The 23,327-nt window shown below is 46.6% G+C and overlaps 1 protein-coding gene across 1 annotated transcript; it reads right to left on the bottom strand.

Annotated features, from left to right (window-relative positions):
- Positions 1-984: 984 nt before the first annotated feature.
- On the bottom strand, positions 985-16,161 carry LOC144455105 (uncharacterized). Its single transcript, XM_078148078.1, has 4 exons — positions 15,650-16,161; positions 4,826-4,867; positions 1,773-2,422; positions 985-1,123 (listed from the first exon to the last, which is right to left on the bottom strand). Exons 3-4 carry the CDS (start codon positions 2,357-2,359, stop codon positions 1,117-1,119), a joined length of 594 nt encoding a protein of 197 aa, XP_078004204.1. The 5' UTR covers positions 2,360-2,422; positions 4,826-4,867; positions 15,650-16,161; the 3' UTR covers positions 985-1,116.
- Positions 16,162-23,327: the final 7,166 nt, after the last annotated feature.

The raw sequence follows: 23,327 nt of genomic DNA, 5'->3' as shown, positions 1-23,327 counted from the left end.
GTAGGGTACCTTGCCATGACCACCAGTGGAAAAGATACTTACTGCAACTTCTAGGAAGCAGGCTAATGGTTCCTTCTGAGACTTGGCTGTTGTTCGTATAATTGCCTGTATTTGACTAATAAAGTTGGATTGCACGTGTGGAGAGGTTTAAGCGTTTAGTCATTGAGGAAAGAGTGTAAGCAAGTACTTTCTCTGCCTTAAAGGTAAATTGGATAGAAGCATGCATCATGCATCCCACCGGGCGTGAAAACTTCCATTGTGCAGGAACTAGCCAGTTCCAGGGACCACCCCTTCCACTTCCATGGAGGCCAAATTCCCCCCTGCAATTTCCAGCCATCCCAACTGCTTGACTCCCTGAGGTCAAAGAAACAAGGATCATTCTTCTCCCACAAGCCAGCCCTCCAATGAGAGCTGCCCATCCTCACCTGGAAGCAGGTGAGCAGGTCCCACTGCTTGACCTTTCTCTAGGGTCACTGTCCCCATCTGACCAAGGCAAGGCTTGAGGCCCTTGCCCACCCTGTTTCGCCGCTTCATGGACTCTGGCCAGGTCACTAAGCCCCTTACCTCTCTCTCCCTCTTGTGCATCCCCATGGATCTGTGCTGTTCCCCATCTTCTCCCTCACCCCCCTTTCTCTGTGTGTGTGTGTGTGTGTGTGTGTCTGTCTGTCTGTCTGTCTGTGTCTGTGTCAGCCTTGGGGAGGAATTGAGATCCTAGCACTCTCTAACATTGTTTCAGGGGAATAACCAGAGAGGTGTAGCTGGGCATGCTGGGCCACTGGAGAGGCCTCTCCAGAGGACCACAGTTGGAGAGCCCTTCTCCATCTACCAGGTGCCTACATGGGCTGAAAGAAAACTCCTTGAGGCCAGGGACTGCTTGAGCTTTGCCCGTGGGTCCCCAGTGATCAGCACAGTGCCTTGCACAGACAGGGTGCAGCCTCCTCACTCCCTGTTGTTCTGAAATGAAGGCAACGATAAATTAGCTTCACAAACTTCTTTTTATTCTTTTTTATCTGCTTTCACTTTAACAATACATATTCTGCTGTTGTGGAATCTCAAAACAATCATAACCTGCAGAATGGAGACTTTGAGAAGAGTCCCAGGAGAATCCAGACTCCTTTAATACCTGCAACAAGATGAGAGCAAAAAAGTCATTAGGCAAGTGGTAGTTGTCAGAAAGTCCAACTCTAGAACCAGGGAACCATGTAGAAAACATCACAGACACAACATAGGACAGACACCTACATGACCATCTAGACGTGAGAACAAGCATATGACAAGTGGGAGAAAGATCCCTTTTTTCTTTGTTCTTTTTCTGTTTGTATATCTAGCACTAACTGAAACAGGAAGGAGTTTTAGGAACCTGGCGTATTCTTGCCTGGTTCTACGGATGGCTGCAGCTGGAAGGGGGGCAGGGCGGGAACCACATTCCACCTTCAGTGGAAGGAAATTCCCAAGTTCCAAAAGACTTAGCTTTAGGAGAGACGTCGGCAGGAAATCTCAGCCAAGAAGGCCGCTTGCAGTCCCCTATAGGTGGAAGCCCTCTTGGTTTTCACCTGCATTTTTACCTACCCCTAGGATCAGAGTGCAGGCATTTGGGAGAAGAGGGAGGGCAAGCTCCCGGGGTGCTCATGGCAATACTGCTGCGGAGGAATAGAAGTCAGGATTGCCAGGCCAGCTTCCTCTCCAGGCAGGGATGCTCAGCCAGGAACAGAGGCACACAGAGACACACAGACACAGAGAGACACACAGCCACGTGGAGCTCAGGCCCTTACTTAGCATGGGGAAATGGGAAGGTGCTAACCACATCTCCGCCCTCGTTGGCAATGGCCTCGTAAATCCACTTCCGGTTGCGGCGGCAGGTGGGCCCACACTTGGTGGACTGGCACTTTGGGCATGGGTAGAAGCAGCCCAGGCAATCTTGTTCCAGGCAGTCACAGAGGTCTTCTCCATTCAGATTCAGCCTGCCTCTCTGGTCGTACTTCTGCATACCTTTCTTGCCTCGTGGGAGCTTCACAGGTGGTTGAGCTGAGTGGGCATCAGCTTGGTCAGAGGGCAAGGCTTGGCCAGCAAGGCCCTGAGGGCCAGCTTGCCGAAGGAAACCAGCTCGACCACGGGGACTAGCTTGGCCACGGCGGCCAGTATTGCCACGGGGGCCCACCGAAGGACTCTTGACTTTTACCTCCCCCGCGGTCGACTTCTTCTTCTGGACTTTTGCTTTCTTCTCGGCCTCAGCTGCGATCTGATGCTCCTCTTTAACTACCTGCTTCTTGGCCTGCTTCTTCTGCTTCATTATAAGGCGTGCTGATTTCCTCACAGCCACATACCCCTTTTTCTTATGCACTTGAGAACAGGTAATCATTTTCGGTCACTGGAAGGCAGCTTCTCTTGCTGCCTCGAGCGATCTTGGAAGTGGCTGCGGGACCTTGGGAAGGACAGCAGGAACATAGGGTCACTAAAGGCGAGTGTATGCATACTGGTGCAGAGGGACATTGGATTCAGGGAGCGAGGAAGCGCAGAGATTGAGGGCACTATCCAGACATGGAGCCTGGGCTGGGCCTCTGCAAACGGGGAGTTCCTTGATCACCTCTCCAAAGGAGGGAGAGGGAGGATGGGAGAAACCAGACTGAGGAGGTCACCTGAAAGGAAGAGTCAGGCCGCATCTCCTTTGTCTCCTTTGTTTGTTCTTTCGCTGCTCCCCAATTCTCATTCCCCGACCTGGCTTCAGCTCTGTACCAGGACCATCAAAGCAGCTGACACTAAGGCCTGAATGGGGGTAGCCTGTCCTCTCCTCTTTGTGTGGGTCTGGCTATTCCCCGTTGCCCTGGTTCCCTGGTTTCGGCCAGCCATTCTCCCAGCACTGGGTGGAAAGGCCAGCCTAATGCTGCTTCCTCCTCCTCCTCTTCCTCTATTTCTGAGTTACTGCAACCCTTCTAGGCCATCATGTGGCCCATTGCTGCTGCTCTTCTGGAAGCCCTGCTCTGTAGCCTACCAACTCCCCTCCATCCTTGACCTTTTCAAACAACATTTCTTCCACCCCCTTCACTGTAAGGAAACCTTAGCCATCAGAGTTGGGTGGGGATAACCATAATTTCTGTGGAGCAAGGCAGGAAGAGGCGGGGAGAAAGTCTACCCTGGGAGACCTCTCCCCACCCCGCATCTGTCCTCCTAGTGAAAGCAGAGCCATGGGGCTGGGGTGGAGCCTTTAGTGGAAGTAGCTACTCAGCCTCCATTGCCATGAGGTGAGGGAGGGCAGGAAAGACCTGATCTCCTGGAAGAGAGGCAAAAGGAGATGAAGAGGCAGTTTTCAGATAAAGCAAAGGAAGCTCTCCAGGAAAGCTGGGTTAAGGACTGGAGCTGTGATCTCCTTGTCCAGGGGAGAAAACTCTCCCTTACCTCTCACTTTCTCTGCATTTAGAGTCTTAGAGATTTGCTTGGAGCACAGGTGGAACACTCCCCTGAGGGGGAAGCCCAAAGCAGATTCAAATGGAATTGGGAAATGCTGAGCAAAATAAACAACAGACTTCAAAGTAGATAATCCTCATTTCTGCCTTTCTAAGTCAATTTGGCCCTCAGGGAACCTTTTCCATTGGACGTTGAGGCCCCTGGCCTGGGGCCTCCTGAAAGGTGGTAGCTTGCCCAAGGCCTGACTTGCCAACATGTGGATTGGGGCTTTGAGGCTAGATTGATTCATTATAAGGGAGGGCTTGCACTCAAAAATGGGGTGATGGATGGGCGTGATAACAAATGGGTGACATAGTCTAGTTCTTCATCGAAATTGACTTAAGTGCACGTGATCAGACAGCAGGTGTAGATGGTGTGTTCAATCCAGTAGGTTTGTGTTTCCATTAGTGAAGGAGAGGGGTTATCACCTGACAAAAAAAGAGCAAATTTCATTTAAATGTCCAACTGGGAAAGAAAATGTGCAGAGGGACAGGCAGGGCCATTTTCTCACTGCTTGGTTGAATACATCATCTCTTCCGTCCAAAACACCAGCATTTAATACAGCTCTGAGATCAGAGTTGGCCTCAGGCACTTGCTAGACGTGGGACGGAGGGTAAGCCGTATCACCTCTCTGCCTGAATTTGCTCAACAGTAAAATGGGGCTAAGAACAGAACCTGCCTTCTAGGGCTGTGGTGAAGCTCAAACGAGCGACTTGTAAATTATTTCAGCATAGTGCCTGGCCCATTGTAGGTGGGAAGAAAGGCTTCTTCCCTTCCCCTCCTCCTTCCCCTGGGTTCTGTGATGGTTCAGTCCACAGGAACAGAAAGACCTGAAACCTTTCCACAGGGGAGGCTGGAAGCAAGCTCCCTAACTTGACACTTTGGGATCTAACTCCTAAGTGCAAGTTAGCATTTCCTTCCTCTTTGAGTGAAAACCAACATGATTCTGAGAGGGGCGTCTTGGGCCTCGCCAGGCTGGCCCTCAGGTATGAGGTCCAAAAATGGACAAGAAGGCCTGCCAGGGCCAGGTGGTCACAGAGACCGTCCCTCTCTGGAAAAAGGCCCCACCCCTGTCATCTGGGCCCTTCACTGAGAATCCTCAGCTGCTGACTGAGCCCCTTCAGAGGCAGTGAGAAGGGGCAGGGCTGGGCAGAGAGGCTCAGAGATAGAAGCTCCTGCCTCTGGGGCAAGGACAGGAGCTGGGCTCAGACTGGGACTGTCCCCAGGGCCTCCCTACAAAACAGAGAGCTCTTTAGGGGAGTGAGGGAGAGAAGGAAGGCCTGGGCAGGACAGTGTGCTGACTGGCTACAGACACCAAGGGCCCTGGCCCCCAGGGGTCTTGCCACCCACCGCATCTGGGCTTTCACTGGTAGGGGTAACTTGCCTTTGGAGTCTTCTGCCAGATAACTCTTTGTCTTGGACAAACCTGAACAAAAACCGACATGGGTGTAAATGAGTGACATTTCTGCCAAGCCAAGAGAGCCACAAGAGGGACCTCCCCTGCCTAGGGTGGTTCCCAGCCTGAGAGACCACAGAGGGGGCCACGGCAGGAGTGCACACTCTCCTTGCTGACTGCAAAATCTGCAGGTAGACGGTTCCTACTCTGTGCCAGGCAGTGAGCGAGGTAGGTCCTGGGGAGTCAAAGAGAAGAACAAAACCGCCCTGGTCTTCAGGGAGCTTACATGATGCTGGGGGATACCTACCCCTCCCTGAAGGAAGAGAAAACTATGTCCCAGAAGGCATGACTGAGTCCAAATGTTCAGCTCCCAGATTTCCATTAATCCAAGTGCTGAGGCATAAATCCTTTGGGCTCTAAGGTTCCACTTCAGTAAGTTAGAGATCACAGAGTCCTGCCACTTCATTTTCTAGAAGGGGAAACTGAGGCTGTGAGAGGTTAAATGCTATCCTTGATCTCATAATGTTCATTCATTGCAGGACTGGGGCCAGAACGCAGATTTCCTCATTCTCCGTTCAATGTTCTGTCTGCTTTTGACTGGGCAGATTGAGAGGAGGGGGGTTTAGGTCTGGGGGAGGACGATCAGCCTGTCTCTTCCTGCCCTAGTCCTGGACGGATGGACCCTCTGCAGGACTCTTTGTACAGGGGCAGCTAGGTGGTGCAGTGGGTAGAGCACCGGCCTTGAAGTCAGGAAGCACCTGAGTTCAAATCGTGCCTCACATCAAACACTTGACACTTACTAGCTGTGTGACCCTGGGTAAGTCACTTAACCCCAGTTGCCCAAAAAAACCCAAAGACCCTTTGTACAGTCTAAGGGCCCAGCAGGTAAACAGCCATTTTATGGGACTCTTGGCAGAAAGTCAATGGGAATACGTGGGTGAGGGGAGGAGTGAGCCCTTAGGCGGCAGGTAGGGCCTCCCCTCCTGGCCAGCAAGACACATGGGGTCACCTACCTCAATGCTGGGCCACCTCGCTCAAGCCAAGCGCTAGGGTAATCAGGGGGTCTCTTTACCTACTTCCTTATTCATCAGTAAATAATATTTCCATCTGTTTTTCCATGATTCACCTAAATGCAGAACCTTCAACCCTCCACGAAATATCATTTATATAACAATGAAATAAAATAATAATCACATAATATACTACCATATTATATTAAATCGTCCCCTATTGAATGCCCTGCAGAAACCACCCCTCTCCATTTCTGATTGGCCAAAGGCACATAGAGCCACTTGGTAAAGGCCTTGTCAGGCCTAAGAGGCCCAAGGCAGCACCTCGCACTCAAACCCCAGATGAAACACAAACATAGTGGCTTCAGTGCCTCCAGAAGCTCCTTCTGGGTCCTGCCCCCAGACCCCATGCCCTTGATCTCCCACCTAGAGGATGGAGAAGGAGCAGAAATGAGGCCTACCTCTCTCAGGAGACCCTCAGAGACACCCTGCCTCTAGGTCTCCCAAGGACAGAAAGGAAGGAGGCTGCTCTGCCCCCTAGGGATAAGTGGATGCAGGAGAGGGAAAGGTAAAGTGCACAGAGGGGGGAGGGGAGGGCAAGAGGGGCACCCACAGGGAGGGAGAGGAGCACAGGGGGAGGAGCAGAGAGGCCCAGAGGTGCTGCTGTGCCCCCAGCAGGGCCAAGACAGAGTTAGAGCTGGAAGGGGCCTCACAAGGTCATCTAGGAAAGCTGCTTTCTTCTACAGAGTAGCACCAATGCTTGCTCAGCATGCCCAAGGTAGCAGGATGAATATTGGCATTCTCCAGCTTTGATTTTGATGGCCTCCCATTAACCCTCTTTACAACTGGAGAAACTGAGGCCCGAGGTTGTGGGCGGCTTATCTACTGTGGTCCCTTGTTACAGAAGGTGAAACTGAGCCCCAGCGACCCCAGAGGTGCCCTGTGATGTGTAGACCCATTTTATCCAAGTGGAAACTGAGGTCCAGAGATGTCTGGCACTTCCCCAGTCACAAGCCCAACCAGAAGCTTGCTGGACTCCCAGGCTCTTGGGGGGCTGGGGGGGCGGTTAACACAACAGGAAGTCTCTGCTTTGCTGGCCTGGAGGGGGGAGGGGCAGGTCAGAAGAAGCAGAATTCCTGGTCCAGCCTTAAGCTCTGTAACCCTCTTTGGTGTTTGCCCCAGTAGTGCCTGCCAGAAAAGAGCCCGACAACCAAAGGGTGAGGGGCATGGGGGAAACAGAGAAGGGAGAAGCCAATCGATGACTTGATCAACAATGTTTACCAAACTCCAACTGGTGCCAGCCAAGTGCTTTGTAATCAGGCAGTCAGTCAACAAACCTCGAAGCTCCTGTGGGCCAGGCTCTGGGCAGGGGATTCAAATACAAGCAAAAACAGCCCTACCCTTAAAGGGCTTACACTCTAATGGAGAAAGACTCCCTTTACAGCAGTAGTGGAGCTGGTGGACCCCTCCCCAGAATGCAGGGTGTGGGAGGAGGAAAATGGGCCAACAAGGGTGAAGGAAGGACACTTTGTGATAGGTGGGGGAGGAGTCTTCTGAAGGAGCTCACTGTATGAGAGGAATAATCACAGACATTTATGTAGTGCCTACTGTGTACCAGACACTGTGGGGGTCATCTCCAGTTGTCCTGATTATATATCTTGCCACAGGACCCAGATGGCTCCAGAGGAGAAAGCTAGGCTGGTGACCTTGCACAGCCCTCCCTCCCTTAAATCCAATTCACTTGAAAGTCATGGCATCACCTCCCTAATGTCATGGTCCTCTTCCAGAATGAAGGACAAACAAAAACTGGGGGGGGGGACCGTGGCCCAGGGAGGGGAAAGGCTGACCCTTGCTCACCCTAATGTAAATATCAGAAACCAAATTTGAACCCAGGTCCTTTGAATCCAGGGAAGGACCCAGAAGGGTTTTAGGGAGTCTTCTCAGCGTGCTTCCCAGTTCCCCTTATCCTGGGAAACACACTGGGTGCGCCTGCTGCATTAAGCATCCAGAATGTGCCTGGCACTGTGCTAGGCACCCGGAGATACAAATACTGATGGAAGCAAGTCCCTGTCCCTCACCTTCTAGTGTGGGGATACTGAGCCCCACCTGTGCCTCTTTCCAGTTATATAACTCACCTAACTGTGTCTCCATGAATCACCTAAGCTCAGAACCGTTAGCCCCTTCATCAAGTAGACATAATTTATTGCGACAATTAAATTAATTATCAGATTATATCATATCGTATCACCTGACCCCTATTGAACGCCCTGTAGAAACCTTCTCTCCTCAATGCTGGTTGCCCAATGGCTTGTGTGTCCAGGTGATCAAGACCTCACCAAGCCTGAGGGTTCTGAGGCAGCACCTCGAACTCATTCCCAGGGTGAAACACAACCATAGTGGCTTCCTTGTACCATTCCCCCTTCCAGACTGTGTGCCACAGTTATCCAAAAATAATACTCAGAGAGTTTCTAGGTATAAAGTGAAAGGTTCATTTTGGTCTCGCGAGAAGCGGGCGTGTGCTTCGTCCGGCAGTCCAGAGCTCGAACCGAGGGGAGGCACAAAGGTCACAAGAAAGGTTATGTAGTCCTAACTCAAAGACACCCACCCACCACTGGCTGTAAATTCCCATTGGACAGGAATTTCAGCCTTACAATCTAAAATGCGAAAATCTACCTCAGAAACAAGGAATCTCATTATAATACTAGCAGTCCTAGCTATTTTATCCTCATTTAGCATTAGCCATGACCTAATACTAACATAACAGTACAGATCATGTGTTTTCTAGGAAACTGAAACTTGGGCCTATTCAGGCTGGGTAACCAACCTTGAGTTTGTAACAGTCTACAAAACTGTTACACTCAGTCCATCTGAGAGATCTCACACTGTTTGCATTGTCTCACTCAGTTCCTCCACTTTTGTCTTACTGAGATCTCTTCAAAATTTTGTAACACCGTCTCACACACTTTATGTAACTCTCCTTCATTCCTATCAGGATCATCCTGTTCTGATGCTGCAATAGGTACCCAAACCCGTCCCTGCAAAAACAACATTCTAGTATTATCAGAGGCAGTAGTAATCATTTTAGCAATGCTATCTTTTACTAACTTAGTAACTAATTGAATTATACAAGGTATGCATATAGGAAGTAAAATAACCCCACTAAAAGCTATTAACACAAACCACAGGAGTTGTTTCCACCAACTATCCCCAAACCAGGACCACCAAGTGGTGTTAAAGGAGTTGACCACGTTTGAACCGGGACATGGGCCAATTTTCTAATTTTTGTTAATATTTTTGACTGCCTGTCCTACGTCATCTAGTTTTATACAACATGTTGACAAATTCCGTTTCCCACATACACCTCCTTCTTCAGCTAACAAATACTCCAATACTAGTCTATGTTGCAGAATAGCCTCCCGGCTCTGCTCGGCATAAGTTGCAAGTAAATCAGTAGTTTTGGTAGATTGATTAGTCATAATTTCTACAACAGCCTGTAACCTAATTAATCTATTTAATAAATAAATCAGGGTCCTGTATCCCCAACTTCCATCTTGTGCCCAGGTTACTGGTCCATATTCTTTTATTATTCCTTCCAGGAGCCAACCATCCCCCCAACCGTTAGCATTTCCTGTAGATGCTATTGATGAATCCATTGACCTCCGATCTCTTTCAAGGTCATCATATAGTTGTATCTCTAACACGCTTCCTTCTTGTCCTGGTAGGAAAAAAGAATGTAGGTCTCACTATCCAATATAAACAATTTCCAGTCCAATCTGTTGGAAGTGTGTATAAGCAGTTAAACCACATATTCAATAATGGCCTTTTAAAGCTGGTTGCTTTTTACTGAAAATTCGACTCACATTTCCTCTTGATGGATAGTATGGAATATCCCTGTCTCCCAATGGTCCCCCTCAGAACCGTATATGGTCCCCATCTTTATAGATGCATTTTCAATTACAATTTTCCACCCCTGGATCTGAATTGGTACGATCCTCTTCGCTCCAAAATTTCCTAAAATATCCACACCATGTTTGATTTCTCCATGCCCAATCATAATAAGGAAGCCTCAGTTTCCCATCCATACTATTTTCATCTTTAAATAGATTTAGTCGGTCTAAGTCACCAATTACCTGGGAAAGATTACAGCTTAAAAGAGGATTCCCTCCCGCCAGTACATATCTGCAGGTTGTGCGATAATTAGTACCAGTAAGGCACCTTGCACTCTTACATGATATCCATGCCCCATTAGTGTATTTAATATGAGTGGCATTCCATCTACCTTGACATAGGGAACAGTCAACTTCAAAGTAACCAATCTGGCAGGAATAAGTATACTCACATGTACTCATCCCCAATTGCTTTCCCCTACCCTTTTGATTAATACAATACTTCCTTTAATTGATTCAACTAGGGGCCAGGAATGTTCTTTAGTCTCAGCCCAAATCCTGTTTGATTATTACCCTCTGATCTGTTACTTAAGATCCAGGCCGGACTGAGGGGCACGGGTACCCGTGGCCGTTGCTCAAGCTGTTGAGGCCCCCCACAAATCTGACAGTTCTTAAGGTTAACTATTTCCCCTACTTTTTGCATAAGTTGTATGAATTGATTGTCTTGTAGAAACAGTACAGGGATAGGTGCAGCAGTAACAGTCACTATAAGCAATGAAAGAAGTTTAAGGATCATGATAAGGGCCCGTAGAAAGCAGTCTCCTTCATAGATACAGTTTGAGGTCCTCTCGTTTCTCAGCAGTCCATTCAGATGAAGGAGGCGCCACTGGTTCTTTTACTCTGGTGTGATGGGTCCAACCCCGCTTCTGGGTGCCAACTGCAGTATCAGAAGTTAAAAGTACCTGAAAGGGCCCATCCCAATTTGGGGTTAATTTTTTATCTTCCCGAGACCGAACATATACCCAATCACCTACTTGTAGTTTATGAACAGGAAACCATAGAGGGGGAGTTTGAGCGATTAGTCCCTATAAAATTCAAAAAGTCTTGTCCTATAGAGCTGTCAGGCAGGGGATATCGTCAATGAAGTCCTCTGGTCCTTACTGTTTGTTCCAGCCATCTCCAGCACAGCATCTCAGCATCTTGTCTTCTTGTAGGAACCAGCTTTCTGTCCATTCTCCTGCAGGAGTGACTTCAGCACAATTTTAAATTACCATTTCTAATCTTTTTAACCCCGATCATTTCAGAAACTCAAAATTGGAACCAGGGTCAATTGTCATGTTTAAGAAATTCACCTCAGAACCCAGTGTCTTATACTTTACATTAATCCATTATTATTTTCCTCACCAGGAGGATGAGATTTCACTAAGGGGTTGATAACAGGCTCTAGTAGATGCATAAATATATTGAATAATCAATTTTAACACTGTATATATACAAAATCGTAAACTTCTAGTCATGCCATGTTTCTTTGATGGCATTTACAAAATAAACCTAATTGTCTCCATGCCATTAAAGGACCCTAACTCATACAGGAACACTAATCCCCGTTCTATAGCAATCTAAGATGTTCCATAATCAATTATTTTAGCAACTTTGTTACTGTACTTACAAAATCTTCTGATTATAGAAACTTGCCACTAAGAGATTAGAATGAGGGAACAATATTTCCCCCAACTTCCTGTCAACTCCAGGCAGAGTGTGATGTCAAACTGCAAACTGCATTGAGCCAGACTTAAAGCCGGCCAGGTTTCAGTTAAGGAATCAAGTCAAGAGGGTCCCACCTCAGCACATGCAGAACAGTTGCCCTCTCAACCTTCCCATGAAATCATACCTGCAGTTCATACTTGCCCCTCACAGGGCTACTGGCATCATGGATCATTGGCTCAGACAACCTTCCTTGATATTTATACCCGGACTCAGACTCAGAAACTGTCAGTTATTAGAACCAGCAGGTTTCAAAAATCAGTTTAAGGTGGAACTATAATCTCACTTTGCCTAAGGAACATCTCCAAAGTGAGCCCTAAATAACTTGCATGCATTTCCACTCTTGTTCATAAAATCTTACTAAATTGGTGCAAAAGTCCCTAAATAACACAAATTGTAGAGTATTATCAAGAAACTAAATTCCTAGTTATCACAGAATCCCTATACGTCACAAAGTTCCTTGGTCAAATGGTGTTATAATAGAATCTCACATTGGTAACAGTAAGAGACTGATTACACGAAAAATACTACTGCTCTTAGGATTGTTTTAAACAAACGGAACATCTTAAGGTGAGTCTTAAGCAGTTTGCACACATTTCTGCACAGGTTCTAGTTCTAGATAAAAATATCATTAGATTTCCCAGTAAGATAACACAAAAGAGCTCATATCTTATACTGACCGCTTGCTCTAATCATAGAAACTTACTGCAGAAGGAAAAAGAGCAGGGACATGTGACGTATCGAATATAACAAGATAAAATATCCTTAACTTTGTTTAAATTCAGATAGAGTCTCAATTCTCCAGTCACGCAGTATCTTTTTCTCCTTATAGCCAGACTGAGGAATAGTCAGGTGGGAAACATTCTTTTCCAAAGGAACACAATGGGGAAACTGAGCCAGGAGGATCCCATCTCAGTTTGAGGCTAAGATTGTCCCCTCGGCTTTTTCCCAAATGAGTCACATTTACCTCCACCTGTTACCAGTACAGAATCACATTGACTGGCATCTCTCTCAGATACTGATTTTAACGCAGACAACTATATCCAAATTCAAACTCAAAACAAAATTAGTTATAGTCCCAAGAGCCTTTTCCCTCAAACAGCAAGTCTCACTAATCACAGCTTAAAGCCAGATACAGTTAATTTTGCTCTCATAGATTTGCAATAAGAAATCAAGATTTACCAGGACTCACATACATAAGCGATTTCGCTTAACATCTTTCCTTCCCAAATTTAAACTTGTCCTGGTGTAAAAGCCAATCATTAGAAATAATTTCTATACACTTGCAAATTCTCAGAAAGCTAAGTTCATTGTCTAGGAACTGCATAATCCTAACAAGTTCTTTTCTCATGGCTTCCAGGGACCTTGGCAAGTTTACAAAATAATGAGAATTGCCACGGCCCTCAGAGAGGGCTGATACTGGTGCCCTTGAATGGGCAGAACCAAACCGATAAGGTTGTACACTGTCTCCTTCTTTCCATATACAGTAATTAACCCTTTTAGGCTTTAACATGAAAACAGTAACCCGAAATAACTTAGTTAACAATCTCACAAATTTCATAAATGATAGCCAAACAATTGCAACTAAAAATTCCCTTTAAAATAAAAACACAATTTGGAAATTTTATACTTTTTAAAATTACAATATTTAAAAGGAAATGTTACAAAACAAGATCATATGGAATGCCCCAACAGCCAAATTCATTCCTTTTTCTCTTTTGTCTGATTTCACAATTATTTTAACATTGCAGATTATAAAAGAAATGGCCCTTCCAGCAACAGAACTAATACAGTTGCTTACTGGATTACATCACATAAGAAAATTCAGACATCTGTAAGCAGTATGTTAAAAAGTTAAAACAGACCCAATAAAAAATCTTTCTTTCTTCTTTCTAGACCCCTTTACCAGGTCCAGCAGTCTCCTGGGGCACTCCCAATCAAGGTTCTTCAAGGCCTTGACTTCTCCAGGACCACTAATCCCTGCCTGAAGAGCTTGGCTCATACTACCCATCCCAAAATCCGGTTGTTAGCCTTAGAAGGAACCTAACAACACTTTGATTAAAAAAAATTACTTTTCTGCCAACACAGATGATACAGTTGCTTACGAAATTATGCAATAAAGGAAAATTTTAGAAATACAAACTAATGTGAATAAAACTTTCTTGGGGCCACATAGTTAATAAATTTCTTAATGCCAAATAACATTATGTACTCTTAAAATTATCCAAATATACCTTCCTAATTCAATACCCTTGACCCTTTAAATATTTCTTCAATATTTCAGTTCCCCATTCATGTCCACATTTTCTTGCAAAAGTTTTACAAACAGTTTGGAATCACCGATGGTAACATCCTAGGTCAGCTTCAAATGTACTGGGCCAGTATTCTAACTATTTCTTTTTGCTTTCCCTCCAGGTAGACACCTCTGGAGCTTAATAATTAATTGACTACTAAACAGATTTCTTTTTCAATTTCTGAAGGGAGATATTGAATAGGGCTCTCCCTCCCTCTCTCTCTTGCCAAACGGCTTTTACAACTTTAGTACGCATTCTAAACAATTCACATGTGTCACACAATTTTTACTATTTTTTCCACTGCATTTTTTTTAGTTTCCTTCAATTTACTTTAATAACATTCAAATTATGAAAAGCCACTTGACATAACAATGCCAAAGTTTAACCATTTGCAGATTGTTACATTTTCCTAATGTATCTTAATACCAAACAATGTAATAAATTGTGAACATTATATTTCATTCAGCACAGCCTCTGGCTGCCCATAAATTACCTTTTGTTCCTGTTCTGGTACACAAAACCTTTTGTCTTTTATATAAGGCAGGGCATGGTTAAAGACTTATTTTAGCCTGCCTCCCTTTGATCTGAGCACCCTCCTTTCCTCCTTATCTCTCTCTCTTCCATCCACCGTAGGAAGAGAATATTTTCCAACAACTCTTCAAGAATTTCCAAACCTTTTTACTTTCAAAACCTTTATTCCCACTGCGCAAATAAATTATACCTTCCTTAAGCTTCCTACACATACCCCTCTCTCCTACATGCTTAAATCTTCTTGCCTTCCTTCTACCTAATTAATCCTCTGATGGACTTTGATTAAAGTCCCTTTAAAACTGCACATACCTTATTTCTTTGTGATTCTGACCTGACACTTTGAGGATCCTCTTCAACTTGTTTTTTTGCCAATCATATAATCTAAATAATAATAATAATAATAATTATATATATATATATATATACATATATATATATGTATATATATATATAGTTTGCCCCATTCTCTCCCCCACCCACCCGCTCCGGGAATGTGGCTGGTATCAGGGAGTGGGGGAAGGGGAGAAAGCAGCATTTCAGAATCCAGTTGCAGCCCTTGGCTGCCTGGCAGTAAAGGATCAACAACTCAGAGACATTAATCACAGACCATCATTGACACAGACACAGACAAACATAGAACAAAATGACAGGGAGAATCCAAAAGCGAGAAACTTGTCAGAAATCCTCTACCAATCATATAGCCTAAATATTACATTAGTATTTTTTTTGGGGGGTGCTGGAACTGCCGGCCCCTGAGGGGGTATTGCATGGAGGGGGTGGAAGAAGACGACAATGGATCCCACCCCTTCTGAGACACTACCTCCCCTCCTTATTATCCTCTTTCTTAGAGTTATTTTCACTCAAAAACATCCTGCTCCCTGGAAGCCATAAACCAGCCTATATCACTTCCTCCGGGTCCACAGGATCCTTTTCATTCACAAATAAATTTAATTTGTGGCACACCCAGTTTTCCACCTAGCCATGATAGGGCCAAATCGTGCCACTCCCAATATCCTTATTACCCGAAACAAAACAACAGTATCTAATCATTTTTTAAAAATCTTTCCCTTTATAGTTTGGCAACTCATTCCAATTACTTAATTTATTTCCCAAGGGACTATTTACCGGTATTCTTTTAATTTCAATCTCTGTGGAGGGATGCTTGGACTGAGCCTTGCCCATTTCAATATTGATGGAACCCCCTGGTTCCACACGCCCAACCACAGGTGAGTCGCCTCCACCTCTCAGTCACCTAAGAGCCTTTCTATCCAGGGCACCCTTCCAGGGTCGGTAAACGCTTGACTCAAGGGTCCCCTAGGTGCTTACCTTGGGTCACGTGCACACAAGTTACCTGACTGCTCTGTCCACACCGACCAGTCGGGATTTGCCGCAGAGTCCTCTCCTTTACTTTCACTATACACCTAGTCTCTCTGCTTCGGGTCACTTCACCTGGTGGAAGGGGAAGAAATCCCAAGCAGCATGGGCTGCCTAAAATCAAGGCAGGGCTTGCCTTCCCAAGAGGCCCAGGACTCTGTCCTTCCACCTGGTCACATTTTCCCGGCCAACGCACCAAATACTGTGTGCTACACTTAGCCAAAAATAACACCAGAGATTTTCTAGGTAGAAAGTGAAAGATTTATTACGTTCTCGCGAGAAGCAGGCAACTGCTCTGTCCGGCAGTCCGAGTGCCAGGAGAGGCACAAAGGCGAGGACAAAGGTTATATAGTCCTAACGCAGAGACACCCACCCACCACTGACTGTAAATTCCCATTGGAACAGATATTTCATCCTTACGATCCAAAACGTGAAAATCTACCCCAGAAACAAGGAGTCTCATTATCATACTAGCAGTCCTAGCTATTTTATCCTTATTTAGCATTAGCCATGACTTAATACTAATGTAACAGTACAGATCATGTGTTTTCCAGGAACTTGAAACTTCGGCCTATTCAGGCTAGGGTAACCAACCTTGAGTTTGTAACAGTCTACAAAACTGTTACACTCAGTCCATCTGAGAGATCTCACATTGTTTACATTGTCTCACTGAGGCCTCAGGCAGCACATTGAACTCATTCCCAGTGTGAAACACAACCATAGTGGCTCCAGTGTACCATTCCCCTTCCAGACCCCAGACCCTTAGCCCTCCCACGTAGAGGATGGGGAAGGATTAGAACTGAGGTCCACCTCTCTCAGGAGACACCCTGCCTCGAGGTCTCCCAAGGACAGAAAGGAAAGAGCCTGCTCTACCCACTAGGGATAAAGGGATGCAGGCCAAGGCACAGGAAGGGGCAGAGAGAGGGGGAGGGGAGGGCCAGAGGGTCACCCACAGGGAGGGAGAGGAGCAGAGGGGGAGGAGCAGAGAGGGCCAGAGGTGCTGCTCTGCCCCCTAGGGATAAGGGGATGCAGGAGATGGAATTGGAAAGTGCAGAGAGAGGGGAAGTGGAGGGCCATAAGGGCACCCACAGGGAGGGAGAGGAGCAGAGGGGGAGGAGAAGAGAGGGCCTGAGGTGCTGCTCTGCCCCCAGTAGGGGCAAGTTGGAGTTAAGCTGGAAGGGGCTTCACAAGGTCATCTAGGAAAACCTCCTCCTTTTACAGGGGAGGAAATTGAGACCCATGGAGGGGAAGGGGCTTGCTCATGGTCAGGCATAAAATTATAGATCTAGCTCCCAAAGCGGGTGATACTGCCCCCTGCGGGGCGCTGGAGCGATTCAGGGGGATGGTAGAAGCCTAAGGTGCAATTGCGGGCACCGAATAAAAATAAGGTAGCAGTGGAAACATAAAGAATGAAGAAAATGTGTTACGTTTTTGTTTTTCATGAATCAATTGGGGTTAAGTGACTTTCCCAGAATCACACAGGACTTTTATTAGCTGGAGGACAACCAGGTTAGGGAAGGTCTCTGGGAGCCCACCATGTGAAGATCGCTTGAAGAGATTGCGGAAAGAGAAGACATGATAGCTGTTTTCAAGTATTTGAACGGTAAATGACTAAGAATACAACGTGACCCAATGACAAAGAGCTGACATTTTAATTCCATTTCAATGAATTCCTTTTGTGAATCAGTTTAGTTGGTCTCTTTTGCTGGCTCTATCTTCCACCCGCTAACCCTTGGTGTTCTTTTCTCTCTATATATACTATCTACCCATGTGATTTCATCAGCTTCCTTAGGATCATGTATCATCTCTACATAGATAACTCTGAAATCCAAAGCATTTTATAAGCCTTTCACGTAATATCAGTGATTATTAACCCTGATCTGTCCCCTCGTTACCAGCTGCCAGGAAGACATCTCTATCTGGATGTCCCATTGGCACCTCAAAATCAAGATGCTGAAAACAAAGCTCATTGTCTTCCCCTTAAAACCTGCTCCTCCCCCGCAATTGCCCATTTTCATAAAGGTACCACCACTAATTCCTGTTCTACCTGCACACCATCCTTTCTGCCTGCTCGCCTGGATTCCTCATGACCTCCTTCCTGGAGCATCGTAATGGTATCCCTGTCTCTAGTCTCTCCCTTCTCCCATCCTTCTTCCATACACCTGGCAAAATAACATTCTTAAAGCACAAATTCCATGCTCAGAAATCTTTAGTGGTTCTCTGTTGCCTCTGGGATAAAGTAACTTGTCAGCCTGGCATTGCCTTCTCACCCTAGCCCATAATATCTAGCTGGCCCCAGATTGGCTCATTCTTCATTTGCGTCCCATCCAGTCACCCAGATAGCCACCTTGCAATCTGCCCCCAATCCTATCACCACCCAGAGTCCCAGTCTCCCACTGGCAGCCTCCTCAAGTAGAGTAGTCAAATCAATATGTCTCTGTGCAATAAGAACAATGAACAAAACGAGACGATGCAGACGGCATCTCGGTCTAAGAAAAACGATTGCTCCCTTCTTAAATTCAGCAAACCGATACCAATTTTGCATCAGGTTTGCTTCAAACCAATATTGCTCCAGGAAAGGAAATCTTAATTGGCTGCCCAATGGATGACTTCGCCATCCTTGTTGACTTCGACCAAAGTTCCTTTCCTTAGGTACCACTTCCCTCCATGTTTTGTCTTCCCCATTACAATATTAGCTCCTTGTAGGCAAGGGCCATCTCACCCTTGTGTTTGTATTCCTAGCACTGAGCACATTCCCTGGCACGGAGTAAGTGATTAATAAATGCTTTTTCTGTTCATTCTTTTAAAAGCCTTCTCAAGTTAGCTCCAACCAAACTTTCAAGGCATATTTTCTATTACTGTCCTGTATTCATTGTATACTCTAGCCAGCCTGGTCTGGTAGCCGTTCCTTGAACCCAGCCTCTCATCTACCTTCACCACGCCTTAGTACAGACTGACTTACCTGAAATGTAAACCTTGTTCACCTCTGCCTCTTCGAGTCCTTAGCTTCCTTCAAGGATAGAGTGCTGAGCCTGGAGTCGAGAAGACCTGAGTTCGAATCTGGCCACAGGCACATCTTTAGCTGTGTGACCCTAGGCAAGTCACTTAACCTCTGTTCGGCTCAAGTTCCTTGACTGTAAAATGGAGAGAATAAAAGCACCCACCTCGCAGGGTTGTTGTGAGGAACCAATGACATAATATTTGTAAAAAGAGCTTACGACAATTCCTGGCACATAACAGGCTCTGTGTAAATGCTAATTATTATCGTTATTATTGTTAAAGGTTCAGTTTATTTGACCCACCTACAAGAAGTCTTTCCTGATCCTCCCCCCCCATTGGTTAACAGTCTCTCCCTCCTTGAGATATATTGTTTATACTTATCTGTTTGTGGTTTCCCTGGAGGGCAGGGGCTTCTTGGCTTTTTCTGTGTATTCCCAATGCCTAGTGCTGTGCTCAGTACACAGGAAAAATGGAATAAATGCTTGGTGAATTTATACTACACTGACTGTATCTTTCCGTCCCTTGAAAAACCCCTCGTTTCCTTTGAACACCCACACCATGTGCCCTTCAGTCCCTCTCTTCCCCTTTACAGCTAAACTCCTCGAGGATGCTGTCTCTAACAGGTGCAGGGATAGGGGGTTGGAGGGAGCCCCATATGGGTAGGGAGACCTCCGTGGATGTGAAGTGAAAGGGAGTCTAGGCATTCATAGCCTCTTTTCCTGCCATCTTTCTCTTAAGGAGACTTTCATTCTTTACAGGAGGGGAAGCGGGAAGTTGGGGCCAGAGGCCACCGTTCTACTCTCCTCAGAGACAGGGGGTACTGACTAGAAGTCTATCTATCTGCTTCCCTTGATATTATTGTTAGTCTTGGGGATGTGATCAGGTTCCAGCTGACTTTTGATCACTTTGTCATTTGGAGAGGGAAGGTCTGCATCCGGGCCTTACCTCTTTCCCTCCTAATACCAGTTCCGCAATGAACACCACGGCAAATGGCAAAGAAACCACTTTGTACAAATCATAGCAAAACAGAAATATGAGGAGATACACGCACAGGAGAATCTACACCAGGCTATACAGTGAAGGAGCACGCCCATTGGGAGTGAGATAACTCAGCGTCACCAAGAGAGAGGCTCTTGGAGCACAGCCAAGGGGAAGTTCCCCACTTCTCTAGAGTAGCAAGATGGGATGAGAGCCATGATGGAGACTGCCCATCCCTCTCATGTCTTCCTAAAGTCTTTTCCTTCAGCAAGGGTTGAAGTGGGATTGGCCTCTTCCGTTTTCTTTCTCCAGGCTAGGAGCCGGGAGCTCCTGAATGATGAGTACCAAAAGGGGAATTTAGCAAAGGCTAGAGTTGTCTCAGCTCTCCCTAGCTCGCCTCACCCCTTACACAAGGCAGGGCGTTCATCTCCCCCAGTGAGAGGACAGTCCCATAGCAATGGGCTTGGGATGGGCTTACGTAGGTGCTTCTACTTTCTCTCCTCTCTCTTTCTTCTAAACCCTGGGCAATGTGGCTTCCAATCTCATTTAACTGAAAACTACTCTCTCCAAAGTTTACAGTGTGTGCCAAATCACCCAGCCTTTGTGCCCTCTCTGCAGCCTTTGACCCTTGGTGAAGATGACCTTCTCCTATGGGTACTCTCTTCTCTCTAGGTTTTCATGACACTGTCTCCTGGTGCTCCTCCCATCCATCCAACTGCCCCTTTCTTCTCACTCTTTGCTGACTCTTTAGGTCACGCCTGCTGAGAATGGGGGTTCTCCAGGCTCACTTCTGGTCCCCTTCTCTTCTCTCTCTCTCTCTCTCTATGCATTCTTACTTGGTGATCGCAGCTCCCATGTGTTCAGTGATCATATCTCTGCAGAGAATCTCATATCTCTTCGTGCAGTCCTAATCGCCATTCTCACACACTTAACACAGCTCAGATCCTGACATGGGAACATCTGAGGCCAAATCTAGACCTCACCACGAAAGGAGAACTGTTGTTTTAATCAGAAGAATGACCTGACAGGACTCATAGACATTGAAATGGACTGTGGAGGAAAGTCATAGCACCTTTTGAATTAGCTAGCTTCCTATCAAGTCAACAAGCATTTATTAGGCACTGATTGTGTGGCAGGCACAATGCTAAGCTCTAGAGATTTTTTTAGAGATTTTTTTCTTTCTTTGTAGAAAGGCAAAAGCAATCCCTACCCTCAAGGGGGAGAACACATGCCAACAACGCTGGACAAAGAAGATATAGACAAGATAAATTGGAGGTGTTCTCAGAGGAAAGGCTGAATGCCTGAAGAGGGTCAGGAAAGGCTTCTTGCAGAAGGTGGGATGTTAGCTGAGACTTGAAGGAAGCCAGGGAAGGGAGGTGGGAGAGAGTTCCAGGCATAGGGGGACAGCCAGAGAAAATGTTCAAAAAATGTCAGAAGATGGACTGTCCTGTGCAAGGAAGAGCCACGAGGCCAGTGTCACCGGATCATAGGATATGTGGGGGCAGATGGGGAGGTAGGGGCAAGAAGGTATAAGAACACTGGATAGGTAAGCCTTTAAAACGCCAAACAGTAGTTTATATTTGATCCTAGAAGTGATAGGGAGCCACTGGAGTTCACTGAGGGTAAGGGGATGAGGTGGTGAGACGTTGCCTTAAGAAGATAATTTTAGGGGCAGCTACATGGCACAGTGGATAGAGCACCAGCCCTGGATTCAGCAGGACCTGAGTACAAATCCGGCCTCAGACACATAACACTTACTAGCTATGTGACCCTGGGTAAGCAACTTAACCCCATTGCCTAAACAAACAAACAAAAAGGATAATTTTGATGTCTGAGTGGAGGATGGAGTGGAGTGGGAAAAGCTGAGGCAGGGAGACCAAGCATCAGGTTATTTCGATAGTCCAGATGAGGAGGGCCGGAGCTAGGGTGGTAGCAGTGTCACAGAAGAGAAGGAGTGGATAGGAGAGATGGTGAGAAGATAGACTCAACAGACCTTGGCAACAGCTTGGATCTAGGGATATGGGGGTGACAGGAGAGAGGGAAGCACAGCTTTGAAGTCAGGAGGACCTGAGTTCAAATCTGGCCTCAGACACTTGGCACTTATTACTGTGTGACCCTGGGCACGTTACTTAATCCTTATTACCTCCCCCCCAAGAGAGAGAGAGAGAGAGAGAGAGAGAGAGAGAGAGAGAGGCAGCAAGTGTGACGCTTGGGCCATGAGCCTGAGTCACTGGGAAGATGATGGCACCACTGGTGGACAGGAATAGGGAAGAGAATTATCAATCTGGTTGGGTTCAATGAAGCAAACCCTGTACTTATGCTGGGCGCCGGACACATAGTGCTAGACACCACTTAGGCTCTTTTCTAAAAAGCCAACACTCCATTGGTGAAGGGCCAAGCACGGAAGTTACCATCATGCAAAGGAGAGTCAGGCAAAGTTCTTCAAGAAACCTGAGGAGGAAGGCGTTCACACAGGCCATCAGAGAAGACCTTGTAGAGGGAGGATAGCGTCTGAGTGAATTCTCAAAGGAAGGGAGAGACTTCAGTGGGGGCTCTATCCCAAGATGGAAGATGCCATGAGCAAAGGCACAGAAGGGGGAGAGGGCAAAACAAGGTCAAGAATCAGAGAGTAGTCTTGTTTGGCTGGAGCATAGTGGACATGAAGGGGAATAGGCTGGAGCCTCATTGTGAAGGGTCTTGAATACTAGGATCAGCAGATTGTACTTAATCATTTAGGCAACAGGGAGCCACTGAAGGTCTTTGAGCAGGGGAATAACAGGATCTGATCCATAGGAATAGTTACCCGGCTCCACTGGAGAGAGGAGCCTGCAGGGAAGAACAACAATTGAAAGGCTCTTATAAGATGGACAATTCTTCCTTTTGTGCTGCCTGGGGCTGTGGGGTGGTCTAGTGGACTCTTTCTTCAGGTTCCTTCCTGGCCTAGTGTTTACTTTGATGGCCTGCTTGCTTCGAGAGGAAGCCTTTGTTATCGTGGCTAGGTGAGTGTCATTCACATATATTGGATGGCCTCAGCTGCCCTATAGAGGTTACAGGAAAGAAACAGGACTGGTTTGGGTTTTTGCTGACCAACATGGGGAAACTGAGGCATGTTTCTGCTAATCCTTAGGAACAGCGACTGGTGGAGGACTCTGACACATGTGGAAAAAATGCAATTCAGGTTACAGCCGGCCTCTCCATCCCAGGAAGGAAGGAGGTGGTGTTTCCCTGCCCAGACTGGTATGGCTCTAGGGGCACTGAGCATCTTGTCAGCTACTAAATTGTTTTTGGACAAGCAGATACTTACACATGTATCTTTCAGGTCTGCTCCACCCATATTCAAGAAGAACAGCCTTCTGGGACCCCTAGATAAGTGAGCGACTGTTCCACTCTCCCCAGTCTTTATCCCATCCGTGGCGTGCGTGAAAGAAGTCTAAAGTACAGGGATGGTGGGCATGACTGGCTTCAGGCTGAAGCAGTGGCTCAGAGAAGGCTTCCTGGACACCAGAGCTGGGCATTCAGGTCCAGCCCCTAAATTCTCCAAGCAATTACATGAGGGCAGCATCTCTGGCCAGACAGGGCTTTGTGCGCCCAGTGGATTTGCCCGTGCATCAGCTTGGGTGGCCCCCTCCCCTGGGATGGATCCTGATTCCAT

The sequence above is a fragment of the Phascolarctos cinereus genome, unplaced genomic scaffold (assembly GCF_003287225.1).
Source record: "Phascolarctos cinereus isolate Bilbo 61053 unplaced genomic scaffold, phaCin_HiC Scaffold_98;HRSCAF=638, whole genome shotgun sequence".
NCBI lineage: Eukaryota > Metazoa > Chordata > Mammalia > Diprotodontia > Phascolarctidae > Phascolarctos > Phascolarctos cinereus.
The sequence above is the reverse complement of the archived record's forward strand: the minus strand, read 5'-3'. Positions and strand labels throughout refer to the sequence as shown.

Coding starts and splice junctions, on each gene's coding strand:
- LOC144455105 (XM_078148078.1), bottom strand. CDS start 2,359: ATGATTACCTGTTCTCAAGTGCATAAGAAAAAGGGGTATGTGGCTGTG.